We start from the raw sequence: 21,992 nt of genomic DNA, 5'->3' as shown, positions 1-21,992 counted from the left end.
AGATGTAAAGTTTGTAAAGGCTGTTGCTAAGAAGCTCAAGTGTTGGTAGGCTGCATTTGGCAGCAGGACATACAGTCTCTGCTGGTCGTCAGTGTGTTCACTGTCACTCATTTTTATTTTATATTGCTTTTTATAATTTTAAGTGTATATGGTGTGTGTGTGTTTTTAGTGTTTATATATTTTTCTTTTTATTTTAACCAAAATCTTTATGTTAATGTCATGCATTTTGTTTTCAGTTGACATTTGGTCAGTTGGGTGCATCATGGGAGAAATGATCAAAGGTGGTGTTTTGTTCCCAGGTACAGATCGTATCCTTATCTTTGGCCTAAAGTGTAGTTTCTAAAGGTCAAATGTATAGTATCTTGTCAGCCTGGCCAGGTAGAATGTATTCTCTCTCTTCCTGTTACAAAGCATTATTAGATTACTGTTCCAGAGTACCACCTCTTACCTGATGTAGACTTTCTTCTCCTCATTTATTGTTTTATATGTTAATTTTGAAAAAGGGCTCAAGTGTGGTTAATTCACAGGTCCTTACTTGATTAGAGTTGATTAACACGAGAAGTTAGGGCTTTCACTAAAGTTTCTAACACTAGAGTAAAGTCTTTAACTATTCTGAAGGTAGCATGGATTTTGGAATTATCTGTTGTTACTGTTCATTTTTTTCTTTTTGTTTGGTTTCCCCATGTCTTTCTGTTACTGTTCTGTGTGTCATGTCTTGTTGTCTCATTACATTAACATACATAGCATGCTGAAAATTCGGCCAGAATTTCCTGTGTTGGTAATTAGGTTGGACTCATGCGTGATTTGTCAGTGAGTAACACAATTGTTTTAGGTGGGGTGAGGATATTCACCCCATTACAGTAAGAGAATGGGGGACGTTAGTCTTGGAGGTTTGGAGTATGCAGATGGAAGGACCAAGGCCAGAACCCCTAGTCTGCAGCGTAGGGAGATACTGGCCTCATCTTCATTCATTTCAGAGCTTTACAGCGTTATTAACATAGGCAAACCCGAGAATGGCAAAAGAACGTGATGCTCCTGTCAAGGCTATCATTTCTGTCACAATGGGGTGTTTGCTGTTAGTGTAAAGAACTCAAAAAAGCAGAACAGACAAGAAACGTTTCTTACTCTGAAGGAAGTGCATTTGCATTTCTTAAGAGCTGAGAGAAAGGCAGGTTTTAAATGTTAACACTTTGTGCAGTTTGCATTTCAGTTTTTATGTATGTAATGATAGTTTTCAGTTACAATTCTTACTTTCAACCTGCTTGTTTATGCCTCCATTTTATGGTAAAATTAGTGTTTATATCTATATCTACACACAATAAATAAGATGAACAAAGCTTATTTATTGATCATTTTTATCCACTTGTAATCATTGTTTTTTATAAGGTGGCTTTGAGGTACAAAATATATAATGGCTACATTCTTCAGGATTTTTAAATTTTCCATTTTCTTATATTTAGTAATGTGTATATGATTAAAGTGTTGAACATTTGATACATGGAGTATTTTTCTTAGCTACTTGATAATAGATATTGATCAGTGGAATAAAGTTATTGAACAGCTCGGAACACCTTGTCCTGAATTCATGAAGAAACTACAACCAACAGTAAGGACTTACGTTGAAAACAGACCTAAGTACGCTGGCTATAGCTTTGAGAAACTGTTTCCTGATGTGCTTTTCCCAGCTGACTCAGAACATAACAAACTTAAAGGTAAGTAGTATAATTGTGTGCACTAAACTCTGTTTGAACATACATGTATAGGAAGAATGTTTAGTCATATCTTTAGAGGATCTAACTCAAAATAAATTCTGCTTGTGAAACATACAAAGGTTTTGTTCTTTTGTCTCTGATTTTTGCATTTTAGCTGGATATGGTAGCCTTTGCCTTTAATCCTCATACTTGGAAGGCAAAGATAGGAAGATTTCTGAGCTCAAGGCTAGCCAGGGCTACATAATAAAGACCCTACCTCAAAATGGGGTGGGGGTGTATTTTATAAATCATGATTTTATAGTAAAAATTATTTTTTAGGTGTGGTGGTTCCTGATGTAATCTTAGCACTTGGGAAACTGTGTCTGATAGATTGTCAGGATTTGACATAATCTTGGGTTACCTAGTAGGTTTCAGGCTTGCCTAGCGTACATAGTGTGACTTGGTCTTTAAAAAAGAAGAAACAAAAATGAGGACTAGAGAGATTGTTTGCTACTCTTGTGGGGGACCTGAGTTCAATTCCTACCCTCCATGTGAAGGAAGCAGTTCACAAGCACTCATCAATCCAGCCTAGGCCATGCCGTGCCCTCTTGGGCCTCCCTGGGCACCTGCACTCATGTACACACAAACACACACACACACACACACACACACACACACACACACCCCACTTCCCTTTAGACACAACTGGACACATTTTACACAACTGGAAAATGCAGTAAGTCAAGGTGGGCAGTGGTGGTAAGTACCTTTAATTTCAGCATTTGGGAGGCAGGCAGATATATCGTAAGTTTAAGGCTAGCATAGTTACAGAGGGAGTTCCAGGATAGCCAAGGCTACATAGAGAAAACCCTGTCTCAAAAGATGAAACAAACAAAAACTGCAATAAATCTTTTTTAGTACTCATAAAAATAAATAGCAAAAGCATCATTTTAAAAGCATAGGATTTGTTTTGTCTTGGTTTGGTTCAATTTCTATAAACCAAGTTTTGCAGGGCTTGTGATCCTTTCGCCTCCACATCCTCAGCTCAGCAGTTCAAGCATATGTACCGCCATGCTTAGCAAAGCTGTATTTCTAAAGAGAACCATAACAGCAGCAGCCTAAAGTGAATGAGACTCGCATGAGCTGGTGTATATTAATTTCGTTACTTTTGCAGCCAGTCAGGCGAGAGATTTGTTATCTAAAATGCTGGTGATAGATGCGTCCAAAAGGATCTCCGTAGACGAAGCTCTCCAGCACCCGTACATCAACGTCTGGTATGATCCTTCAGAAGCAGAGGCCGTAAGTTATCTCCTTAATGTTTGAAGGGCAGACTCCAGTCTTAGAGCTAGGGCTAGAATTAAGTCCAAAGAGATCTTGTCATTTTAATAAAAATGTACATCGATAGTGTTGGTTCTTCATAAAGAAAACCTTAGGTTAATGAGCCTCTCTCCAAGCTCATGTCTCATAGTCCAGGAACCTCCACTGTCTCTGTGGAGCTCCCAGTGGACTAGAGCAGCCTAAGACAGGCGCATCCTTAGATAGAAACAATGTTTTCTCTTCAAAGCAGAGCAGACTCCTGTGACAGAGGTAAATGTGGCAACTTTAAAATTTGGGATTTAAAAAAAAGGCAGCTTATTACTTAGAAAGGAATCTTACAGAACTACTCTCCAGAGAGTTAAAGATGGTTGATTGGCCTTTGTCTCATGATTCATTCTTTCAAGTCTTATGTCTAGCTGATATTTCAAATAATTAATTATATCTATAATTCTAGTAAACTAACCCAATTGTTCCTGCTTGTGTCTTGCAGCCACCACCAAAGATCCCTGACAAGCAGTTAGATGAAAGGGAGCACACAATAGAGGAGTGGAAAGGTGCGCTCATCAGAGTCCCAGACACTGAGGGAGCTTCTGACCTTCTGCATTAACTTCATGCTACGGAAATGTTGCTTTCTGTTTTCATAACTTACATTTAGTAATATGTTTTTGTTTATTTGCCTTACAAAAGTAGAGCGTCAGTTTCCTTCCTTAATTTTGAAGATTTTCACCTTAGCTATAGGCGCATTAGTGTTTCCACCTTTGTTCCAACACTGGTGTTTGGGTGTCCCATCTCTAAGAGCCCTGGTGGTTGTATTCTCAGTGTACACACCTGGTCGTTGATGTGTCCGTACATCTTGAAGATGACAGACCCTGTTGGTCCACAGCTGCCTTCGCACTCTTAACAGCTGGCAAGTGGTGAGCTGTAGGGAAGCTTGTGTCTCAAGTCTGTCCAGATCCCTTGTGAGAAGCACTGAGGGTGACCTTCACACAGTCTTGACACTGGCCATCTGTTTATGTGCACATACTTGAATTTAACTGAGAGAGTAGTCCGAAAAGGTTATATGTTAGACCAAATGTTAAATTTTTGTTACTTCCTGATTTTTTATTAAAGTATAATTTCTGCTTCTATCAGCATGACACAAGAGTACTAATCCAGTCCACCCCCACTGTAGCCAGCAGAGTGGCTTAATTTATCATCTTTGAATATCAGATCTAGTTTTTTTCTCTATTAATATGGTTATGCATAAATACACTTTTTCGTTTTTATTATTTCAGTGTACAGTGTAACTGGTTTCACTGTAACACCTCCAGGTGTGTGCATCACTCTACCTTGTCCATGTCAACCTCCTATTACTCTCATGTCCTCCTTATTTCTCTCTGGTCTCTTTTCTCCCCCTAATCAGTCCCTGTATGTGTTTGTACCATGTATATTTATATTGTCAAACCCAGGTGCCACGTAACGTAGGAAAGAATACATGCAATATTTATCTTTCTGACTCAAAGTTATTTTACTTACTTGATAATCTTCAGTTCTATCCATTTTCTAGCAAATGACATTTCATTCTACTTTATGGCTGGCTAAAACTAATTTGCATAAATACAACCCACTTTTTTTGTTGTTTTTGGAGACAGGAACTCAAAAACCCAGCTCTACCTGGCCTGGAACTCCCTATGTAGTTCAGACGAATGTCAGACTTCCCTAGAACTGCCTGCCTCTAGAGTACTGGGATTAAAGACCTGTGCCACCACACCCCATCTCATCCCCTTTCTTCATGCACTTTTTTTTACTGATGGCCATCTGTGCTGATGGTGTCTATCACTGCTGTGGATTGTACCTCAGTTGTGCTGATGGTGTCTGTGGTGGATTGTACCTCAGTTGTGCTGATGGTGTCTGTGGTGGATTGTACCTCAGTTGTGCTGATGGTGTCTGTGGTGGATTGTACCTCAGTTGTGCTGATGGTGTCTATGGTGGATTGTACCTCAGTTGTGCTGATGGTGTCTGTGGTGGATTGTACCTCAGGAAGGATAGGTGTGCACATATTTCTGCTGCTGTCGCCTGAGATGCCTGTAATGGAATTCTGCTTTTTAGTTTTTTGAGGAACCAGTAATTTCTATAGTGACTATTATAATTTACATTTTTATTCTAATATGAAAGACGGTTCCTTGTTTTCCCCCAATATCTTTGCCAGCATTTGTTACTACTGGCTTTCTTGATAGATGGTAGCCATTTCGATTGATGTTGGATAGAATCTCAGTACTGCTTTCATGTATCCCTGATGACATGGAATGGCGATTATTTTTTCATACATTTATTGTCCACTTATTTTTGCTTTTGCTTTTTTGATAATTTTCTGTTGAGTTGAAAAAGAAATCCCTATCTATCAGTTAGGTGCTTTATCGATTGGTTGCGTATTCAGCTTTTTTATAATGCTTTTAATGTTTGAAGAATATTGAAATAAAAGTATGTGCGTATGTGTGGCCCAGACTAGCATCAAACTTGTGATCTTCTGGCCTCGGTCTCCCAAGTACTAGGATTATAGGTATGTGTCATCTGTGCCTGGTCTCCAGCAAGGGGTTCTTTATTAAAAAACAAAACAAACAAATAAAAAACTTTAACTTCAGGAATTATACAAGCATTTTAGAGTTCTTTATGTTTTTTTCACAGAATCACTTTTATGTAATTTTTTAAAGATGATAGGTAATGGTACCATAGAATCACATAGAGCAGGGTGCGGGGACACAGTGAGGTCGGTGTCTTTTCTCAGTCAAATCTGTCCAGCAGTGATCTGTTGCTGACCCCACACTCAGGAGTACGGGAATCTTAGGAAGGGGTGTTGATGCTCATACCTGCTCTAGGCTACTTGGAAGTTGCTGAAGTTGCTGCTGCTTTTCTTTCAGTAAAAATGCCCTTCTGTCCCATTCTAATTGTAGATGCTGCTTTGGTTATAAATCTTTGTAATTACAACCTTGTTGTATAAGGACAGGGCCCAGGAAGTAGAAGGAGGATAAGCATGGACCTCAGCCCTCACCTTGACAAGTAGATAAGCATCTGTAAGGCAGAGTGCTGTGTGACTGATAAACTGAAGGCAGGGGCTGGCTTCTGACAACAGCTGCCCTTTAACCAGCCCGGACAGTTAGAGCAGAGAGCTTAGCTCTCTGTCAGCATAGTCTGTAGTTGACGATCACTGGATTAATTGCTAACACCTCTGAAGCTGACACTTGACCATTACTATTATTGCAGGAACCCAGGTAGATGCACCTAACAGATACGTAAGCGATGACTTAAGTATACATACCTATGAGTCATTCCTCCTCCTCTTTTTCAGAACTGATATACAAGGAGGTCATGGATTTGGAGGAGCGAACTAAGAATGGCGTCATAAGAGGGCAGCCGTCTCCTTTAGGTTGGTTACAATATAAACCTGGTTGTGGATGTGATGGTACTTTATCCTTGTGTTAGTCTTCAGGGACCTGGGGGCTGCAGTTCTCCCATGCTCATGCAGTTGGAGCTGTGTCCTGCCCATGCTCATGCAGTTGGAGCTGTGTCCGTCCCATGCTCATCAGTTGGATGGTTAACTTTGAAAGCAGCGGCACAGCGTTGCCCTGGTACACTTGCTGTTGTCTCTGTTGTCCTGCAAGTTGTACAGCCATGTCTTTAAAGAAGAAAATCCTTAGAGCTCTTTATGCCTGGCTTTGAAAAGTCTTCAGTTGGAATAGATTAAAGCTTCACCACAAAATTTGCTAAATTTGCTCCAGGTACCATCACGTTCTGATGTTCCCTTTGGGGTACGTTAGTCACACTTGAACACAAGCTCCTGAGGACCTGTTGCCTCTCCGTGTTCTGCTCATCGCCACACAGAGTGGGGATGATCCCAGAGCCTGAGGAGTGCGTCAGCAGAGTTCCTACCTACTTTGCTTTCAGCATCTTGGGGCCCTGAATACTACACACTGTTTTTATTCTGTAAATGTGTTTATGAGAACTTACATTCATGTAAATGACCCTTACTTAGTAAGCTTATAGCTTGAAAGTTGCTACCTCTTGTTGAGATGCTTTAGCATGACATGATCCTCCCCCTGAATGAAGCCTCCTTAAAAAATTTCTGTCTCTTTGAGGTTTTTCTTTTTTTCTTTTTCTTTTTCTTTTTTTTGAATGAAAGAAATGCTTGTTGGATACTGCTTTTTAGCAGAGAAAAGCATTCGTTCTTCCCTTTGTGTAGTAAGTCTGTTTTTGTATTTGCCTGGTGCTCACTAGGATCAAAGTATGCATGACTTTACCTCACCAGGTTGTTCCGGTTACCCTGACAAGTCAGTCTCTCGTAGACTGGGGCACTTGATGTACCAGGTCCCTCCTGATCAAATGCTGTTCTTTTGTGTTGGCCTCTGCTTTGAAAGATGAACCAGGAGTGTCACTTGGACATTGTGGTTTTTGAGACTCTATCAAAAGTAATTTTCTATAGTATTTTAGTTCTCAGACTTTTTTTAGTCACTGGGGTCTTAGAGATCGTCTCCCTAACAAACAGTTTTGTGTGTACCCTCAACTCTTTGGGAACACACCCTGAGACCCATTTACAGATCTTGCTGTAGGGCCATTCCATGTTACTTGGTTTTTAACTTCTTGTCTTAAACTAAAAATGCATTATGGATAGAAAACAAGTATAGGTTTCAGGACATTTTCATAGTTCTCCTCTCATAGCTTTTGTACACAAGAGAACATTAGTCTTCTGTTCAGTACGATTCAGCCCATAAACCCAGGAAAGAAGTACGTTGACAGTGGAGGAAGGCAGCATAGTACACAGCCCCCACCCGGTCTGCAACTCTCTCTGCAACTGGTTTGCTGTTTTGTTTCTCATAGCACAGGTGCAGCAGTGATCAATGGCTCTCAGCATCCGTCGTCTTCGCCGTCTGTCAATGACATGTCTTCAATGTCCACAGATCCGACTCTGGCCTCGGATACAGACAGCAGTCTAGAAGCATCAGCTGGACCTCTGGGCTGCTGTAGATGACTACTTGGGCCTTGGGTGGGTGGGAGGGATGGGGAATTGGTTAGTCATTGATAGAACTGCTTTAAAAACAATTCAGTGGTCATATTTTTGAGTGATTTTTCAGAAAATGTAGAATTCATTTTGTAGTAAAGTAGTTTATTTTTTTTAATTTCGAGTGTTGTAATTTAAAACCTAAGTTGTGTTTTTAAACAGCAACAAAACTGTATTGTATTTTTGCTGTAATTAACTGTATAATGTAAACCTAATTATTTTATCATGGTTTAAATTTTGCATATTTGCTTTATCTTATGCTGCTGATTTTTTTACTGAATTTGTAAGATTTTTGTTTATCAAAGCAACTATTATGTGGTGACTTGCATATATCATGAATTATTTAAGATGTTTATAAGTTTTTTTATTAGAATTTATTTCAGATGTTTGTTCATGATGCTATCCTTCAGGGTTATGTGCTTATCAATGAAATAACCCCAGAGGAGTAAGGGAAAATAACCTGTAGCCAGTTATATTCAGGAATAACTACTGTAAATGATGAACGTGTCAAGAAACCTCCAATATTTGCTACTTGCCAATCCCATCTTAGTTAAAACAATTGGTAGGCAACCTTACCTAAATTTTAGCGGACACCCTGTTATCTAAATGACAGAGTAACAGAGCATGTCTTTAAAGATGCTGGGGACCTCCTTCTACATTTGAGTCTCCCTACACCAACCTAACAAAACTTAAATTAAGAAATGTGGCATATTCTGAACACTTGTGGCATGCTTGAAGCTTTTGATCACACAAAGTCAAGAGGATCCTTCATGAATCTACATTTCAGTGGAGCTCAGCAGACGCTTCCCCTGTCCTAGCGCTGAGCCTGCTTCTGTATACACTGAGGTATCTCCTCAGCCTGTAGGTCCTGGCATTGGTCCAAGAGCCTGAACTTTCCCATTTGTTCAGTTCCTGGGCGCTGGACCTTTCCCAAATCCTGCTCACTTAGCAGTCAGTCTGTTGAGCACCAGTTGGTGGTGTTCCTGGCCATTTGATTCTACCTGTAGCATAGTCCTGTTTCTACTAGCTGTCAGGAGGTCCCAAAGCCTACTTAAACTTGTGTAGGTGACATTTAAATGAGCAATATACCGTTCATCTGAAAATAGTAGCACACAGCCATATGTAGGATGTCATTTTCTAAGGACTGTTTCTTCACAGTGAGCAGAGCAGGCATAGTGGTGGCTCTTTAGTCTGAGTCTTTGGTTTGTTTTATGTCTGATTTCCAGTGTGGACGTTGAGTAGTGTAAGAATGGTGCTGCTCCTGACAAGTGTGTGTTCACTGTTTACATTTTATATCTGCAGAATCCTTCTCTGTAACTGAATCTTTCCTAAGTAAAATGTCATCAAGGCCTCATTATTTCTGAAATGATGTCTGCAATACCCAGGCACCTTTGGTATTATCTGGAGTAAGAGGGGCTTCATGGAATGAACTGGGAAATGCATGCTGTATGAGCTGCAGGGTTGTAGGAAGAAGCCCCTTGGAGCTTCCAGCCAGCAGCAAGAGCAGGCACAGCCTAGACTAACGAAAGGTTGCTTAGCAGGTTTTCATTTGTTTGTTTTGGTTCTATTTTGTTTGGGGAGGATTTTTTTTTTTAATATTTAGTGTAGAATTACTTTTAAATAGAGTATTTTAAGTCATTGTTTATGTGCAATACTTAAGACTAAGATACATTAATTACCTTTTTATATACTTTGAAATATAGCAAGTTAGTTTATTATGATTTCTAGCCTCTCACCTTTTAGTGATTCCTTTTCTATATGTACAACATGGTGCATTAATTTTGTTAGACAAGTGTGAATTTGAGACTGTCGTGCCTCTTGGGTTATAGAAATAGATGGTTGGAGTCAGGATTTTAGCCGAGATCGGAGCATGAGCGTGTTCTTATTTTATACTAGTTTTACAACTAACTGGTTTTATTTTCCCTATGATAAAATGTGTCACTATTGCACTTAACAGCTGACATGCTTTAGTTAGTTTTCGGTGTTTTGTACTTGATCGCTGAGAAGCCGTCTTTCTTGGTTCAGATTTCGGTTAAGTAAGGAATACCAGTTGTTCTGATTGTATCATTTATTGTAATTGCCAGCTCCCACTTGCCAGCCTTCGTGTTTCAGTTGAATTAAAAGAAAACAAGCTTTCAGTGCTTAATGTAAGCTGAAATACTTAACAAAATTATACCCTAAAAGCAAGGTCTGTTTGTTAAACACGTGGTCCAGCTTTTTAAGATCCACTGTACACGCGCGCGCGCACACACACACACACACACACACACACACACACACACACACACACCTTTGTTTATATCTGTTAACATAAACCCTGCTGGTACTTTTTAAGAGTCTTAAAGCATCTTAAGTATTTTTTTAAGGAATTACAAATAACATTTCTGTCTCTCAGTACTTGTTAAACCACCCTATCATTTGACTTTTCAATGACATGTATTTAAGATGCCGATTGTCTTACTGTCTGAAAGTTGTTTAACTTAGAATTAGCATTCCACTTCATGGTTTAGGAAAGAGAGCCTTATTCTTTCTACATGTCTTCCTGGTTCCAGTTCTCGTACCCGCTAATATGTAGTGGTCATCCATAAGATGGCCATGTTGTTGGGATTGCTTTGTTACAAATAGAGCATCCCAGTCTTCGATGCTCTTTGCTAAGCGGTCTTTACTGTGTCACGCCATGCTGCTGATCGCCAGATCTCAGAAGAGTACACACCAGAAACAGCGGCCCAGTGCGTTCACACCTGGCTTGTAAGAGAAGCAGTAGCCCCGCCAGTACAGAGAAGCTCAATTGTGTACAAAGCAGCAGCCTGCCTGTCACCTGTGTCCCTCAGTTCTGAGCTCATCTCACTTTGTCACCCTAAGACTTGGAGGTGGGAAGGACACTGACAGGACAGGACGAGCAGTAGGCCAGGGAAGCTGCTTCCTGAGTCACAGTGGGACTTGGTTTACATCATTGGTCAGTTTCTGCCACACACCCACACACGAAGACAGCCATGAGTGCTGCCTAAGCGCTAGCCTGCACAGCATTTTGAGACTTAAAAGAAAAACAACATAGTATATTTTCAGGAATCCTGTTGTAGTTTGTGAGTGTTGTTCATTAGTCACACATTAGTGTAGAGTGGATGCATGATGCCCCATGACCCCAGCAATTCTTACCAGTGAGTAGGTACCCAGCACCGTCTCTCACCCGTAGCCCTCTTCAGCATTGCCCTGTGGCCTGTTGCATTCTAGTTAGTGTGCATCGTGTTTTACTGATCTCTTGGGTGCTTCTTGTAAACCACAGGAAGCACATTTGTCTTAGTCGCACAAAAGATGAAAGAGATAAAGGGCATTGAAGCAGAAATGTGTGGTTTGGGGTAAGATAGGAAAACTTGTGTCCAAGTTAATTTCAAAGTAACTGCTCTTAGGCAGAGTGCTCTTAAGGGGAGTCTAGTAAGCAACTTTCTGGGCACTTCTGGTTTCGATTCTCTTCGTTACTGAAACTCCTGAGAACTATTACCTGTGGATTAGTTTTGCACAATGTCCTATTCTCACAGTGACTTAAAATTAGACTAGGTTTTTAATTGAACTACCTCACACCGATTTTCTATGCTTTCCCAAGTAAGCTGTTGCCCTTACTGTTAGACCTTTACTCAGTGTAAATTTTAAATGTGCGTTGAATACTTTATAGCCACTGTTGACAAAATACCAGTAAGTGTGTGAAGTGCAAGCCTTGCATCAGTAAGAGACAGTCCCGTGCAGTCTTCCACTGCGTCTGGGGAATTGTGCTGCATATGCTTATTGACATCATCACTGTTTTGTAAGAAACCTGCTCAAGATATCAGTCCACGCTTTACATTTTACAAAAGGAGGAAATCTTAGTAAATTTTACGAAGAAATAAATTACTTTTGTAGGCCCAATATTTGGTATATTTTTGAGAAGCTGTTAATCTTATAGCCGAATGATGAAGTTAAACTGAAGTAGCTGTCTGCCTGGACTGTGACGTCTATTTTCTCATTACGTTTTACCCTGTTAATAAGGTTTTAAACCTCAAAACATAGGATAATAATTAGATTTTTTTTCTCTCTCCCTGTGTGTGTCATTCCTTCTTCCTCCCTCCTCTTCCCTGTGCTCTCCTCTCTTCTCTCTAGACAAAACAAAATGGGGCACTTTGTAGGGAATGCTGAGATCATTATTGTGGTTTACTCGTTCATGCCCTAGTCATTAAACATGCACCACTGGATGTAAACAGTGTTATCTAGTATGTCAATTGGTTATAATATTTTAAATAAAAAAGAAAAAGTGGTATGAAAGTAAGAATTCTTCATTGAACGCAAAACAAAGTTGTGTTTTTCCTGGTGGTTTTAGGATTTCCTGTGGATTGAGGTAAGGTTATTATTAGGGCAGGTGTCTTAGGCTTGCATTTTACACACATTGTCATCCCAGTTTTCACTGCTGGTGTGTGGCTTGATCTAGGCTTGCTGTTCCTGTGTTTGAAATCACTAGAGGAACTTTAAGAAAGAAACTTTCCTTCAATGCCCTTGGACCTAGTAACTGCATGAGACAGCAGCTATGATGGCCACTTGGCAAAAATCAGTATCATACCTGAGTCTGTCAGAGAAAGCAGGAGGTTTGAACACGGAGCCTCTGTCTGTCCAGAGGTCCTCATCGCTGAGCTGCATGAAGGTGTACAGGGTCCCTGTCTGAGTGCTAACCCAGCTGATAGGATGGCGCTCCTCCATCTTGCCTGCCTCCTGCACACCCAGCCTTTGTGCCCATGCCACCTTCCCCTGCCTGTGCATACACTCCCTCCTGAAGGCACCTGATGCCGGGGCAGCCATGACATTGCTGACCTGGGGCATGCTGTCCTGTCACTGTCATTAGGTAGGGAGGCGAGTAGCTGAGGTTGACAGCAGAATGTTAGCTTCAAGCTTATTTTTAGTTGAGTGATCAAGGTTTCCACTCAGTCATAAAGTGGAGTTCCTTGTTTGGCTAATACAGGCATTGCATTTTTTAAAAGTATCTTTTCTTTTAAGAAGAATGAAGGTGATTTACTTATACTGATTTTAGGTTTTTTTTTTTTAAAGCTACATAAGTTTATATACCAGTAGTTGAACTTCATTGAAAAATAAAATAACTTCATACATGGTTTGAAAATGTTAGGTTTCCAGCACAAGTTTTATTTTGTCAGTTAACGAAAACGTACCGTAGTGACTGTGCTGGGAAATGGAATGAGGGGAATCCACAAAAACAGAAAACAAAAGTATATGGAGAGCCAAGACTCCGCCGAAGGGAGCGGAGCGGGCAGGGCTGTGAAAGGAAGGGAGGGGAAAGACTTACTGTCGACGACTGCCGCCCTGTCGTCAGAACCCGTTGTAGAATGATGAGACTTTACCTCAGGGTCGCTGTGCTGAGAACAAGTGCAGTTAGGAAGCCAGCTGCCTTGTTGAGAGCAGGGGTGGGGGGGGCGCTCACTTGAAGCCTGTTGCCATGCTTAGCGAGCATGGGGAGCTGGACAGTGTTGTGGGCCCTGCACTTCCGAGGAACAGTTACTACAGCGGGTCTGTACCCAGTGCACCTTAGAATCTGTACCTCACCCTGTTTGCAGGATCTATGGCAGAGGGCGTGTCTTAGGAAGAATAGGACAACAGTTGACTTCCGTCCTCGTTACTGCTGATTTCTTCAGCTTTCTCTGTCTGCATGAAGCCTCTGACCCCTACTTATCATGGCCCCATAGCATTTTTTTATCACTTTGTGAATGGAAGAAAAAGAAGCTTCCCCGTAACATGCATGAGAACACCTAAGTTATCTGGACAAGTAGAGGCGTGGTGGGTGGTGAAAAGTACTTGTGAAAACTGGCCAAGAAATGGAAAGAACCATGCAGATCAGAATGGACCAAAAAGGAGAAGCCAACATGCTTGTGCTCCCGGGTAGAACCAAATCTTGGCAAGGTGGGCACATCGAAATGTGCTGTGTTTCTGTCGCCGAGCATGGGGAACTCTCCAGGTGTCTCCTGGTTGTATGTGTTCTTATGTAAGGCAGTATAACCTGGAGAAAATGGGAGTTGTGTGGTAGGGAAATGCTGGTGCTAAGAGAAAGCATTTTGTGTGCTCCAGAACAATTCCGCTACCTTCTCTGTGCCCCAGTTTCAAACTGCATAAGGTTGGCAAGAATCCCTTGAGAGAGAGACCTCGAGATTACCTTCCAAAGTCCAATTCTTTGATTTACATTTTCGTGAAGGATTGCAGAGTGCAGTGTTGTGTGGTACTTTGTTGTGTCACCAGCCCATCTGTCAGCCAGTCCATCCCCATTGTATACTGTCCTATCCTGAGTGTGCTTTGCACACCCACAGTTGCCTAGAGGCCCCTGTAAGCCTCTATCACCTCTTACAGAGATCTATCCTCCAGAAATGGCGTAGCCTTTGTCATCTGTAAATCACTGCAGCTTTAACCCAAGACCCTAAGAAGAGGAGTGATTAGTATTCCTCGGTGGAGAACAGTTACTGGTGGGGGAGAGGGGGGCTTATTATCCAGGGGTAGCTGCCTCTTAGTTGCCGGTGCTCCTGTGAGTTGCCTCAGTTAAGATCATTGAGTCCTTGATCTGGTCTTAGGTGAGGTTGAATCTTTGATCTGGGAGTACCCTATCTGGGATAAGTGGGTGTCTGTTCATATCTCCCTGGGAAGTCGTGCAACATGATTATATAATTCTTGCTCACTTTAAAAAAAATCAGAAAAAAAGAAGTTGGTGTAGGGAGGTGAGAGGACAAAGTTCAGGGGTTAGTTCTCACCTTCTCTTTGCTGAAGCAGAATCTCTCTGCACCTTAGCCGGATGCTCAAGGCTAGCTGGCTTGAGGGGTTCGGGATGATTCTCCTGTCTCCACCTCGTCTCTGTAGGCATGTTTGGGTCACAGATGCTAACTATCACACCTGCATGTTTTGCCCTCATGCTCCCTTTGTCCTCACTCTGCACAGGCGATGAAGGAGACAGCATGTGTTAGTTGATGACAGCCAGTGGTCTGATTTTTTGCCCCATAGTACCCTGGGTAGGGAGAGCCTGGCCTGGAGGTAGACACTTAGCATGCAAATGCTGTTTAATCCATGGACTTAAACAGTAAATGGCCTGACCCTCTCCCTGGCTCTGTTTTCTTATAAAACAAGGAGGCACAAGTCCCTGAAGGCTCAGTGTCCCCACAGGTGGAGTAGTATATAAGGCGCCCTTGGCAAATAGTTATCTCTTAACTCAGTCAGAGGCTCCGTCTGTAGAGGTCGTAACAGTTCAGCTAGCCACAGTCACACTCTTGTTCAAACAGCAGCCAGATCTTGAGGTAAATCTGCACTCAGAAGAGTCTGATATGCAGCAAGTGCTACTTCTCTTTGGTAGGATGTGCTGGAAGGAGACTCTAAGACCCAGGACTCACCCTCACAGTGCAGCAGAGCCAGGAGACTGGGCATTCCCAAGCCCCGAATTGCTTGGCTCCTGCCCCTTGTCTAGCCCTGGACCAAGAGACACCAGAAACCAGCTGAAGAGGGGAGTGGGAAGGTGACTGGGAAGCTTCAACTCTTCAGGACAGTTTGCAGCCACTACTAACCTGGACTGGGGCCAGCCTTGGCAGCTCGGCACTTGTGAGGTCAGGGTTGGCAAAGCTGACAAGACTGGGCTGTGACTTTCCTAATCTGACTCCAAAATGAAACTCCCAACTGTCTGGAGACGGGTGTCAGATGCCAGTCAGCAGGCCCTGCTCTGGGCAGCCCTGACTGAGAAGGGACTGGTCAAGTACTTCTTCACAGAATGCTAAGGTGAGTGCCTCCTCCTTTCCCAGTACCCCAGAGACAGGAGTGTGCATCCAACCTGCCTGTCCTCAGGCCAGCCTCTCCACTCCTCTCCCCACGCAGTCTGTCAGAGGCCTTCCTCTCCTGTTCTCTAGTCAGTAGTATGCCACCAAGCCTGTTAATGGCTGCCTTTAAAAAACTGCTGGGAGGCAAAGGGATGTTGCTGGGCTGACCTACTGAGCTACCTCCCAGGTCCAGACCCAGGGCTTAGGAATTGGCCCACACCAGCATCTACCTATGGACTGCTGGAGCCTGAGAAGGAGCCAGTCCTGCAGAACCAAAGCCGCAGCATCTCCGTGACTCAGCAGGACAGCCAAGCGTCTCCGGGGGTTCAGTGTTGATGGTGTAGCAGAGGCCAGAGGCCTTGAACTAGACTAAATGGCTCACGGCAGTGAACATGAGTAAGAAGCGCTCTTTGGGCAAAAGGATGCACTGTGTGATACACACCTTGCAATGCCATGAATGAATGTGGGACTGTGAGAAAGACAGGAGTGAAATAGTGCGTGCACAGAAAACTGATAAGAGGAATGGGTCATCGCCGAGAGGGGTTGGCAAGATTTTTGTTGTTTTTCTTCTCTCACTTTTAATTTTCTATTTTGGGGAGGAGATTATAAGGGTGGATATGGAAGGACTGGGAGGTGAGTGGAACTGGGGTGCATGATTTGAAATTCCCCAAGATTCAATAAAATGTTAAAAACCTGCTTCACAGCACCATCCACATAAGGATGTAAAAGGATGTGCTAGCATCCTCCTCTCGTTTTCCTCCCCTTCTGCCTCTGGCCAGCCTTCCAGCATCCAATGTCCTTGACTACTACATCCACTTGTGCCCACTCGGTGACATGTCCAAAAATGCACACCTTGTTTAAAATCAAGCCAGTTCATGTCGGTGGAGTTAGAGCTTGCCTGCCAGCTCTCTCCATCTGGGCTGTTAGGTCTACCCACCACCAACTGCATTCCTTTCAGTCTGCCGTGGTCAGCTTGCATCACTATACTGGATTTTGAATCACTTGCATCACTATACTGAAATATTCTGAACAATTACAGAGAAAATATTTGGGCTTATAGTTTGGGAAAAGGGTTTGGCCATGATTGGTTAACTAGTATGCTTTAGACCTGTGACAAGGGAGCATAGAAGGGGACATAGTGAAAGCCATGAAGCAAAGGAGAAGGGACCAGAGTCCCTAAGTCCCCTTCAAGAGTACATGGCAAAGGACCTCAGGAACTCTTGTACAGTATTTCCTGTCTATCGAAACATCGAGGGCTGGGGATTTGGCTCAGTGGTAGAGCGCTTGCCTAGCAAGCGCAAGGCCCTGGGTTCGGTCCCCAGCTCAAAAAAAAAAAAAAAAAAAAAATCGACCGATCGAGAAGTGTCTCACTGTGCAGGCTTGGCTGGTCTGGAACTCACTGCTTCTGTCTCGTGAGTGGATTAAAGGTATGTGTCCCATACCATGTCAGAAGACTCTTAAGTCTTAAAAGTCTAGGGAAGCTGAGAAAGGAGTCTCAAGGCTGCATCACAAAAGTAGCAAAAGCTTAAAAGAGACTGGCAGAACTAATAACCGACCAGCTTGCAGGGAGCTCCTGATTGTCATCCATGCTGGGTGGGCTTTTCCAGATGCAGCTGACATTCAGTTACTCATCCTCCTGAAGTAACCCCAAGAAATTCACTAAGCTAGACTAGGTTTCATGTCTTCCCCAAGAAAGTCACACAGGCTTCCCAAGGGCTCCACCTCTTAACACCACCCCAACCCCCAAACAAATTTTAAAACATGTCTGAAAATAGCTTGTAGACAGAATCATAAATTGCCTTTTACCAGTTCATCCCACTTCACGAATATTCATTCCTGTTTAACTTGATAGTGTTATCAGTGGTCTCTTCTCACTCTTTATAGAGTAGTTCACCAGATTTTTTTTTTAAAGCCCATTCCCCACCCGTTCATAGTCACATCCATTGTTAGATGTGAGAGGCCATTCTAGTGTGGTTGTGGCTGGGAACCTTTCGGCTTGGAACGGCTTGTGTAAGCATAACCTAATGGGAAGAGAAGCAAAGGCCGAGAGGTTCCCCGGCACAGCGAGATCACGGGTGAGCCTCATGGTCAGTGCCTCTCACCGGAAGTCATGTCTCAACAGGAGCATGCATCTCACAGTGGGAAAAGACCTGAGAGGCGTCCTTTAAGTGTCCCATAAGTTATAAGTGCCCAGATCCCTATGTCCAGCAGGTGGCAGACTTGGCTTGCATACTCTTCCCTGTCAAGGGCAGGCAGGCAGGCAGATGGCCTCTGCCATGGTCAGACTCCTTCTCCGCCTGTGAAACCCTCCTGAGACTCTGGTCCTGGAAGCTCTTTTGATGAACTGCTAGCATTTTTTGTTTCAGGTCAACTCAGAAGAATTCTACAGCTGTGCTGAGGGAACACAGCGGTGTGAATAAATTGGTCTCACCTAACTTCTCCCAGGGCTGTTTCCCCCTGTCACAAAGGAAATAAGGAATAATCTTTAATGTGCCTTGTGAGAGGTTCTGAGGAGTCAAAGTCACCTTAGCCTTTCCTCTCTGAATTAGGAGGGTGATGCTTTACCTTTGGGCAAGGAATGCAGGCTGCCTCCAGCAGTACCCCATAACATACACTAGAATACAAGAATACTGCATACAAGGAATGCAGGCTGCCTTCAGCAGTACCCCATAACACACATTAACATCTCTGCTGCCCTCTTGGCACTCCCAGGGACACCCTGACCCTGACCTCTGACACAGCGGGAGGGTCCTCGGTAGGAATCCTCGTTGTAAAAATCTCCAGTCAGCTTCCACTGAGGGTGGTGGTAGGGGCAGCTGACCTTGTTTTTCATGAGGGGTGGCACTGTAACAGCACTGTAACTCTGGCCATTCTGCTGCCCAGGGTGCTGTCATACATGGTACCTGGGGTCAGGCAGGTAGGCATTGGGGGCTTTCTGCATGGTGACCAGAAAGTGAGATACTTCGATGACTTCTTAACCACCCCATACCCCTAAACACACACACACACACACACACACACACACACACACACACACACACACACACACACCTCAGTCACAATAGGTCACTACTTAAAGGGGAAACAAGAAGCTGCACTTGTGACAACAGAGAAGCAGGGGAAAGGAGAGGCCAGTCCTCTCCCAGCCAGGCCTGTATAATGGCCAATCTTGCTGTCAGCCTGACTGGATTTACATACATAACAGACACCGAGACACCTCTAAGCCTGTCTAGGACGTTTCCAGAGGAAGATCTATGGTCTTGTGGACACAATGTGGCCAGCTGTCTCAGGTTCCTATTGCCAGGTCAGCTCTCATGCACGGAAGCTGAAGGCTTCCTAAAATGTTTGTCAGGTATCTTAGCATAGCAACCAGAGTACACCAGAGCTTTCTGGAGGCCGGGGTGTAGGGTAGGAAGCATGCAGGTTCTGAAGCTGTCTCAAGGAGTGGGTAGACATGAAAGCTATGGGCCCACTCTTACTCCCAGATCTGGAAGGTGGGCAGGCACAGTATAAGGTGGGAGACATCTAGAGGGCCAACCAGCTCTGACCTCCTGTAGAGCCAGTCCTCTGGAGCAGAGCTGAGCCCCTGCAGAGAAGAGCAGGCTACTGAGGGCAACTCAGAGGGCCTTGCAGGGTAAGAAGTAGCCAAAGAGGCTCTGAGGTGGGAGAGCTAAAGGAGCTGCTGAGGTGGCTTCCCCAACAATAGTGCTAAGACCCTCAGGGAGCTTCACCCATACCCTGGGGATGCTCAACCTTCCAAGAAATGTATCCCCTAGTAAACTCCGTCTGGAACAGACATAAAGAATGAGGCTGGTGACTGACTCCATGCTTTCAGAGCACATTTAATAGTTCTTGGCGGTGGCCTGGCTCTCCAGGTGGCCACTGGGGACTGACTCTTCCTGGAGGAGAGGCTGATGCTCATGATCTTGGCACCATCGCCCCTGACACCTCCTGGGACCCGTATGTGTGGAGAAGTATCCAGATCCTGCCTGGACTATGTGGGATCCTGACAGTACCCATTCTGGCGTCAGGCCCCTCTCTATCTGGCACTTGGAGGCAGATGACCCTGCTGGTGGCCTGGCCCAAACTTGAAGCTCCCGGCTTCCTCTGCAGCCTGTGGCCAGCCCTGCAGGGAAAGTGAGTGGACATAGGTGGACATGCGCTTCCGCTCCTTTCACTCTGGGGCTCTGGCCCCTTTGGTCCCAGCAGTCAAGCTTCCCAGGGTGGCGAAGAACTCCTCCATCTCCCTCTGCAGCAACTGGTTCCTGCGCTCTGCGTCCTCACGTGCTCGCTCGGAGTTCCGAAGCTTGATCTCCAGCATGGCATACTTCTTCTTCTCCTGGTCCAGCTCCTCTTCCAACCGACACATCTGCTTCCGCAGGTCAGAATTGCCCTCCTCGATGCTTAAAAACCAAGAAGAGGGCTTTTCAGACTCTGGCTCCTGGGGTACTGTCAGAGCAGGAATGGACCTGGGTCTTACCCAGGCAGGGAGGTGGCGAGGGGGCTGCAGGAAGGGATCTCCCAGCCTTGCCCCACTGCTACAAGCCAGTGGTGGGGGGCTCCCTACAGGGAGGCTTCCTTGGGTTTGTGACCCAGAAAGGCCACTGTAAGGATTCCTGCCCAGCACTGGGACGAGCAGTATCCCTGAGCCCTTGCTAGATGTCACCTTTTGTCATTCCACTCCTGTCAACTGTCCTCATGAGGGAATCACCTTTCACAAGCGAGAGGGGCAGGTGATGGAATGGAGGCCATGCATCCACATCTCCTGCTGCTTTCTATGCAGTACTCTGGCAAGAACATAAACCCACTGGAAATACCTGCCTGACCTTTATGTCCTCCTCGGGGTCACTTCCCACGATTGCTCTGCAAGTCCAGTAATATCAAGCCTTCACATCAGTCTGAGCACCATCGCATTGATAAGAGATGACACTGGGACCAGCATTCTCTGAAGTGTGGGGGTGACTCCCCTTCACTCCCCAGAGCACCGCAGTCACCACAATGGGACAGTGTGCGTGCAGCAAAGCACCAGCAAACAGTGGTATCTGTGGACTGGGTGTCAACCCTGCTCCCAGACACTGAGCACAGTGCTTGGAGAAAGGTGACCTCCCTTCTCCACAGCGTTGGGCATGCCACGAGAAGGAACCTCATGGAGGATGGCACCGAGGTCTCACTCGCTTCTCCTTGGTTGAGCCTCCCCTCTCTGTCTATACTACGTTAGAGTGACTCAGTCTTGTCTCTTGATGCTAAGCTTCTAGTAAGCTCCTAGCCTGATTGTGAGCATCTCCAAGTGAATGGTGCAGCATGGGGCTCCTGACAGCTTCCTCAAGCCATGCCCTGTCCAGCCTAGTTCTCTCCGATGAGCACCTGCCGATAGCTCCTCCCCTACAGCACTGCGACCTTTATGCCAGAGGAGCTCTTCTCAGCTCATTAGAAAACCCACCCAATCCACCTTCAGAACTTGTGCCAAACTGTCCCACCTCACCTGTTGCCCCTGTGGCCCATTGCACCCCACAGGCCTGGACTCCTAGTGCCTCCTAATTGGTTCCTATGGACCCTCCAGTGAGTTTTCCAACCAGAGAACCAAAGTCCTTGAGACTTCAACTCCTCCACACTCACTGTTCCCTGAAGACCAAGCAGTACCCAGGCCAGAAGCCCTTGCCCTGCTCAAGGCTGGCAGAGCTCTGAGACATGCTCCCCTACCCCCCACCCCCAGGCACTCCTATCCTCTCCTGAGGAGGCCCCCTTCCCTCCCCAGGGCTCCTATCCTGTATCTTCTTCCTAGCATGGCACACATTTCTGATGAAGCCTGTGTATGGTCTCATCCTGGTACCCCCAAATACAAGTCAGGCACAGGATTCTGGTGAGTTTGGGACACGGCTCTGTCCCCAGCATCTAGCACAGCATCTATCTGTTTTTCACAAACAAAAGATCCCCTTAGGGAGATCCTGGAAGGGCAGGGACTGGATTACAGGGGACAGAATGGGTGAGCGCCATGCGTGCCAATAGAGCCCATTCCCAGAAGCCTGCTGGATGGGACACAGTACCATGGTCCCCTTCCTTCCTGTGCTGGAGACCATCCGCATACACTCTCCTTCCAAGCCTCCCCTGTCAGTTGAGAGTGGTTCAAAGGCCTACACT

The 21,992-nt window shown here is 44.6% G+C and overlaps 2 protein-coding genes across 10 annotated transcripts in view; one reads left to right on the top strand and one right to left on the bottom strand.

The window, feature by feature from the left end:
• Positions 1-12,333, top strand: part of Mapk8 (mitogen-activated protein kinase 8) — an 83,055-nt gene extending 70,722 nt beyond the window's left edge. Inside the window, 5 exon segments of the mRNA NM_053829.2 lie at positions 1,530-1,712; positions 2,866-2,990; positions 3,499-3,562; positions 6,334-6,411; positions 7,865-12,333. Of these exon segments, the coding sequence (NP_446281.2) occupies positions 1,530-1,712; positions 2,866-2,990; positions 3,499-3,562; positions 6,334-6,411; positions 7,865-8,010 (596 nt within the window). The 3' untranslated portion in view covers positions 8,011-12,333.
• A 7,347-nt stretch (positions 12,334-19,680) lies between these two features.
• The window catches only part of Arhgap22 (Rho GTPase activating protein 22), a 157,602-nt gene continuing 155,290 nt past the window's right edge, over positions 19,681-21,992 (bottom strand). For 8 of the 9 annotated variants that reach the window (XM_063275358.1, XM_039094464.2, XM_017600084.3 and 5 more), the window contains one exon: positions 19,681-20,257. In XM_063275358.1, coding sequence (XP_063131428.1) covers positions 20,029-20,257 — 229 coding nt within the window. In that variant the 3' untranslated portion in view covers positions 19,681-20,028. The remainder of the gene's footprint in view (positions 20,258-21,992) is intronic. The other variant, NM_001107297.1, reaches the window with a different exon arrangement.

The sequence above is a fragment of the Rattus norvegicus genome, chromosome 16, assembly GCF_036323735.1.
Source record: "Rattus norvegicus strain BN/NHsdMcwi chromosome 16, GRCr8, whole genome shotgun sequence".
Lineage (NCBI taxonomy): Eukaryota > Metazoa > Chordata > Mammalia > Rodentia > Muridae > Rattus > Rattus norvegicus.
This window is presented reverse-complemented; position numbering and strand designations above follow the sequence as displayed.